Below are 6,287 nucleotides of genomic sequence, written 5' to 3'. Positions count from 1 at the left end.
GTCAGTTCTCCTTTTTGGAAATATTTTGAATAAATAATAATTATAACGAAGAGATAGTATCTGTGAATCTTCCTTGTCCGAGCAAGTGTAAATTAAAATACTTGGAGAAATTCGAATACAATACTATGATGAAATATCACTTGGGGGAATTCAAATACAATACTGTGATGAAATATCACTTGGAGGAATTCAAATGCATACATAGTAATTCTTAAAGAAAATGAAATTGAGGAAATAATAGCTAATCATGCTGAGTGGCAAACTATTTTTGCTAAATTTTCCTTAGGTATGATTCTTCCCATGGAGTTGGCGTTCCATGTCCTTGGTATGATTCTTCCCATGGAGTTGGTGAGTTTGAACGTTCCTTCCTTAATGACCTCGCTGATGGTGTAAGGTCCTTCCCAGTTTGGTTGCAGCTTTCCGCTCCCTGTCTCTCCTTTTTTGACTTCGGTCTTCCTCATGACGAGATCGCCTAGTTTGAACTTTCTTTTCTTCACATGGCTGTTGAAATATTTGGCCATTTTTTGTCTGTAAGCTTCCATCCTGATATCTGATTTGTTGATCTTTTCGACCAAGAGATCCAGATTGTTCCTGAGTTCTGCTTCGTTTTCTTCTAGGTTCAGCTGGTTGTCTTCTGTCCTTGGTGTAGGTGCGCCAATCTCTATAGGAAATACAGCCTCCGTTCCATAGGCTAGGGCGAATGGAGTTTCGCATGTTGATTCTCTAGGGGTGGTACGGTAGTTCCATAGGACGCTGTAGAGTTCTTCTACCCATCTTCCTTGGTATTCGTCTAGTCTTCTTTTTAGTCCGGCCAATAGAATTTTGTTGGCCACTTCGGTTTGCCCATTTGATTGTGGATGGTAAACCGAGGTGAACCTTAGATCGATCTGATATTCTGCACAGAACTTTATGAATTTTGCTGAGTCGAACTGCTTTCCATTGTCTGTGATCAGCACCTTCGGTATTCCAACCCTGCACAAGATAGATCTAAAAAAAGTTAGTTATTCTTTGTTGGGTGATTTTTGCCAGTGGTTCTGGTTCTATCCACTTAGTGAAGTGGTCAATCGCCACTGCTAGGAAGTTTCTCTGTCCTGTGGCCGGAGGGAGAGGTCCCAGGATATCCATCCCCCACTGGGCGAAGGGCCATGCACTGCCGATTGGTTTCATTTCTGAAGCTTGTTTTCTAGGTACCAAAGCATGTTGTTGGCAAGGCCAACATCCTCTTACCAGTGTTGTTGCTTGCTCTTTCATCATAGGCCAATAGTAGCCTTGTAATAGGGCTTTCCTGACCAGAGTTGACGCTCCGTCATGTGCTCCGTAAGTCCCCTCGTGTAGTTCCTTCATGATATACTCTCCTTCTTCTTTGTTAACACACCTCAGCCAGGGATGGGTGAATGACCGTTTGTATAGCTGGCCATTGTATATTCCGAACTTGGATGATAATATCACTATCTTTTTGGCTTCCTTTCTGTCCTCAGGGAGTATTCCATCAGCTAAATATGTCGTGAGGGGAGTCATCCAAGTTTCTTCTCCTTCCACCATTAGTACTTCGCCTTCTTCAATTTCCTCTTGGAAGCTGGGTTGTCGTTTGATTTCGTGAGGGATGTTCTTCATTGAATCGTAATTCCTTGTTGCGGCCCACTTTGCCAATTCGTCTGCCCTTCCATTCATTGCTCTAGGTATTTGTTGTAATGACCAAGATCGCCCATTGGTGACGAAGAAGGTTTTGGCTTGCTTGGCGTATTTCTTCAGTGTAGTTTCCTTTACCTCGAAATTCCCTGAGAATTGGTTCACGACCAGTTGTGAGTCGCTGTAGATCTGGGCTTTGAAGATATTGAGTTCTTCACACAACTGTAATCCTGTTATTAGTGCCTCATATTCCGCAACATTGTTGGAAGCTGGAAATTCGAGTCTTGCCGAGTATTCCATTTGGACTCTCCCTGGTCCTTTGAGTACGACACCGAATCCTGCTCCTTCTCCACAAACTGCTCCGTCAACGTGTATTTCCCAGGGAATCGCTTTCTTTTCCATCGGTTCCATAAATGTTAATTCTGCGAAGAAGTCGGCTAGTGCCTGAGCCTTCAAGGCTTTCCGGGCTTCATAGATAACGCCCAAGCTTCCTATCTTGACAGCCCATTCTGCTATACGTCCACTTGTTTCCGCCTTCTGGAGGATTTTTCGTAATGGTTGGTCGGTCCGTACAATAACCTGGTGTCCTTCGAAGTAATGCCGGAGTTTAATTGTGGCGGTGTATACACACAACGCCAGTTTCTCCAACTTTGGGTATCTTAGCTCTGCATCCCTGAGCACCTTGCTGATGTAGTAGATCGGGTATTGTTCTCCTTCTTTCTCCGATACTAGTACTCCTGCTATTGTTTCGTCAGAACAAGAGATATATAAATATAATACGTCGCCCGGATCTGGTCTCGCCAAGAGTGGGGGTGACGAGAGGAAGCTTTTCAATTCCTCAAACGTCGTCTGGCATTCTGCCGTCCATGTGAAGTTCTTGATCTGTTTCAGCATCTTGAAGAAAGGTAAGCATCGCTTCGCCGAGCAGGACATGAATCGACCTAGGGCAGTGATCCGCCCGTTGAGTTTCCGGACTTCGTGTATGCTCCGGGGCGGTGTCATTTTTAGGACTGCTTCAATTTTGTCTGGGTTGGCTTCGATCCCACGCTGAGAGACCATGTATCCCAAAAACTTGCCCGCTGGTACTCCGAATACACACTTCTCTGGATTTAGTTTTAATTGGTACCTTTTCAGTGTCTCTAGGACTACCTTCACATCTGCTGGGTGGTCTTCAGTCCTGACGCTCTTAATAATCATGTCATCCACGTAAACTTCCATGTGCTTTCCGATCTGATCTCTGAATATGGAGTTCACCAGCCGCTGATATGTGGCTCCTGTATTTTTTAAGCCGAATGGCATCATTTTATAACAAAATAACCCCTGGTCCGTTACGAAAGCCGTTTTTTCCTAATCTTCTGATGCCATGGGTATTTGATGATATCCTTCTTTGGCGTCTAGGAACGCATATAGGGCGTGGCCTGCTGTGGAGTCCACTAATTGATCGATGCTTGGCAGCGGGAAGCTATCCTTGGGACATATCTTGTTCAGATCTGTGAAGTCTACACACATTTGGTAAGTGCCATTGGAATTTTTCACCATTACTACGTTTGCCACCCATTTGGGATAATATGCGTCTTTGATCACGTTTGCTTCTTTTAACTTAGCGATTTCTTCTGCGATGTCTAGTTGTTTTTCGGGTGAGTGTCTTCTCTTCTTTTGTACCACGGGCTTTGAGTCGGCCGCGATGTTTAACCGATGGCATATGACATCCGGTTTTACCCCGATCAGTTCGTCTGTTGTCCAGGCAAAGGAATCTCCAAGTGCTCTGAGATTTTCTGTCAGAGATCGTTTGATTTCTTCCTCCAGCTCGTCTCCTACCACTATCTCTTTTCCTGGGGAAAGTTCTATCTTCGAGGTTCGCCCATAATGTTCCGCTCTCTCTGTCTTTTCTGGAGGTTCCACTGTTAATACTGGCAAAGTTACGTGAACTTTTCTGAGAGCCGTAAAGTATGCCTCTCTGGCTAATTTTTGGCATCCCCTGACTTCCGCATCGCCTTCTCTGGTCGGGATTTTCATCAGTAAATATCTCATGCAAATGGATGCGCGTGTGTCATGTAAAAGCGGCCTTCCGAGAATCGCGTTATAGGCGAAGTCCATATTGACTATCATGAATTCCGCTCGGACTTCTTTATAGACCTCTCCATCCCCCAGTTGGATATTTATTTCCAATGATCCTTCCACGTGTACAGATTTGCCGCCGAGTCCTACCAGTGGAGTGGATACGCGTGTCAAATTCTCCTTTTTTAGTCCGATTCTATCAAACACCTCCATCGTGATCATGTTTACCGAACTTCCCGTGTCTACAAGCATCCGAGATACCTCGAAATTGTTGAGCCGCCCCTTAACTACTAGGGCGTCCTCATGGGGGAGTGATAAGCCATGGCTATCACCTTCTGAAAAGATACGCTTCCAAACTTCTTTACGTGTGGTGCACCTGGGCTGACAGAGTAGACCGTTCTAGCTGCTTTCTTTCTGGTAGTGTTGATGTCTCCTCCGGTTGATCCACCCATTATTATGTTAACCACGCCTGTCGGCTCCGGCCTAGGCCTTCTGGTAGTTTCTTTTTTTCGTTCCTTCTTTCTTTCTACTTCGGCCTCTTTGGCTTCGGTATCCCTTTTCACGAACTGGGAAAGGGACCCCCTTTCTATCAGCTTTTCTATCTCTTCCTTCAGGTGCCAGCATTCGTCTGTGGTGTGGCCGTTGTCTCTGTGGAATTCGCAGTATTTGCTATTGTCTCTTTTGCTGGCTGATGCAACATTCATTTTTCTTGGCCATCTGACCTTCTCCCGGTTGTCTTTCACCCAAAATAATACGTTGCTTCTGGTTGTGTTTAGGGGGGTGTATCGCCTATCTTCGTCCATTTTTCTCTTATTTCTGAAACGGCCGTTGCCTTTCTCTCCGAACCTTTTTCCTATGGGCGATCTGTCTCCATTCCTTCTTTTTGAAAACGATCGTTCTTCTGCTCGTCCGTGTCGGTTCTCTATCTCTCTCTGGCCGTCATCCACTCTGATTTGTGTATGTGCGATGGTCATCAGTGTAGTAAATGATTTTAGTGATTTGGCCAGCAACTCTTTCCGCAGGTCAGAATTAGTTGTCCCGTTGAGTAACGCTGTATAGGCGATCTCTTGGCTTAGGTCTTATATTTGCATCGCCTCCTTGTTGAACCTCTCTACGTATCTCCTTAGCGTCTCTCCGTCTCTTTGCATGATAGCCAGCAGATCTGTGGACAACTTCTTCTGAGGGATGCATGCTACGAATCTGGCCTGAAATAGCCCTGAGAATTGTTTGAATGTTAGCACCGATCCTGGCTTTAAGCTTTGGTACCATTCCTGCGCCAGACCTTTTAGGGTAGTAGGAAAAAGCTTGCACAATACATGATCCAAGTTTGTCTGAACATTGATTAATGCTTGGAATTTATGCACATGGCTCTTGGGGCAGCCAGTCCCGTCATAGGATTCCAGATTCGGAGGATATTTGAACTTTGCAGGGAACTCGTGAGAGATGATAAAATCCGCAAGGGGTGAGTCACTTCGAAGAGAAATGTCTACGTCTTCACATCTTATTCCGAGCCTGCTTATGACTTGACGGACTTTTTCCTCCAGATGTTCTTCTCTATCCTTGGGGGTGTATTGTTCGTCCATCCAGCGTTCATCATCCGGGATTGTTATGGGGCGTTTTGTTTCTTTGTGGAATTTTCTGGCGCCTCTTCTTGCCGCACTGGTTCCTTTCCTTTATCTATGGGCGATGTCGACTTCTGTGCTGATAATTTCCCCGATTCTGGCCCTTGCGATTGTAGCGATACTGTCTGTTTGATGTCCTTGAGTTAACTGGTGATCTCTAGGAAAGCTTTGAACATCGCCTGATTGTTGACTGGCTCTTCATTAGGCGTTCTTGTAATCGGAGGGATCGTCTGTCTTATCGCCTGAGGGTCGCTAGTTTCTCCTTCTTCACTGCCTGGGGGGAACAGATTTAGGGCCGGCAGCTCTGTTTCCCCGTCTCCTCTGTTGGTAACTGGTGGGGTATTATCTCCCGGGGGATCCATTCTTGAAAAGCAAACTCTGAAAATATCAATAAGGAACGACGAAACTAATAAGTTCCACGTTCACCGCACCAAATGATACAGGTCGAACTACGAAGGTCGCCCGTACTGTTTTCATGCACAAGTAACAAATGTAAGCTCAAAGGACCTCAGGTTGATTCAGCCTGGAAGGCACTCCGATGCTTAAGTCAATAAGGGTTTTTTGGTAGGTAAATGAGTGTTGATGTATTTAAGTCTGATTTGTGCGTACCTCTCTAAGCATTCTGTGGCTTCCTTTTATAATGAATTTATGGCGGTTGTTATCTGGTAGTTCGTGGGTTTGTCCCACGAACTTTGATAATGGTTAGGGCACGTTTCCCGATTATTCCGGGTAGTGGGTGTAAGAGAACGAAGTGGATGAGGTCAGCTCAATAGCTGACCAGGAGGAGTCTAATTAAGACCGATATGGGCGACACTTGTATTATCTTTGGGCGATGAATCTTTCGGAGACTCAATGGGCGAGTATAGCATTTTCTAAGCGATGCTTGGAGTTCGGATATTTTTAGGTCGGTATCACCTACAATGCGGAATGCGTGGGACCAGACACTTTCTTGGAATTACATTCCAAAGAGACACACAA

At 45.2% G+C, this 6,287-nt stretch overlaps 1 protein-coding gene across 1 annotated transcript; it reads right to left on the bottom strand.

Annotated features, from left to right (window-relative positions):
- Positions 1-245: 245 nt before the first annotated feature.
- On the bottom strand, positions 246-2,931 carry LOC126681617 (uncharacterized). Its single transcript, XM_050377162.1, has 2 exons — positions 1,049-2,931; positions 246-972 (listed from the first exon to the last, which is right to left on the bottom strand). The coding sequence occupies exons 1-2, from the start codon at positions 2,929-2,931 to the stop codon at positions 246-248; spliced, it is 2,610 nt and encodes an 869-aa protein (XP_050233119.1).
- Between the last annotated feature and the right edge of the window lie 3,356 nt (positions 2,932-6,287).

This window comes from Mercurialis annua, linkage group LG5, assembly GCF_937616625.2.
Source record: "Mercurialis annua linkage group LG5, ddMerAnnu1.2, whole genome shotgun sequence".
NCBI classification, from domain to species: domain Eukaryota; kingdom Viridiplantae; phylum Streptophyta; class Magnoliopsida; order Malpighiales; family Euphorbiaceae; genus Mercurialis; species Mercurialis annua.
Note: the sequence above shows the minus strand (reverse complement) of the source record. Positions and strands in the feature narration are given on the sequence as shown.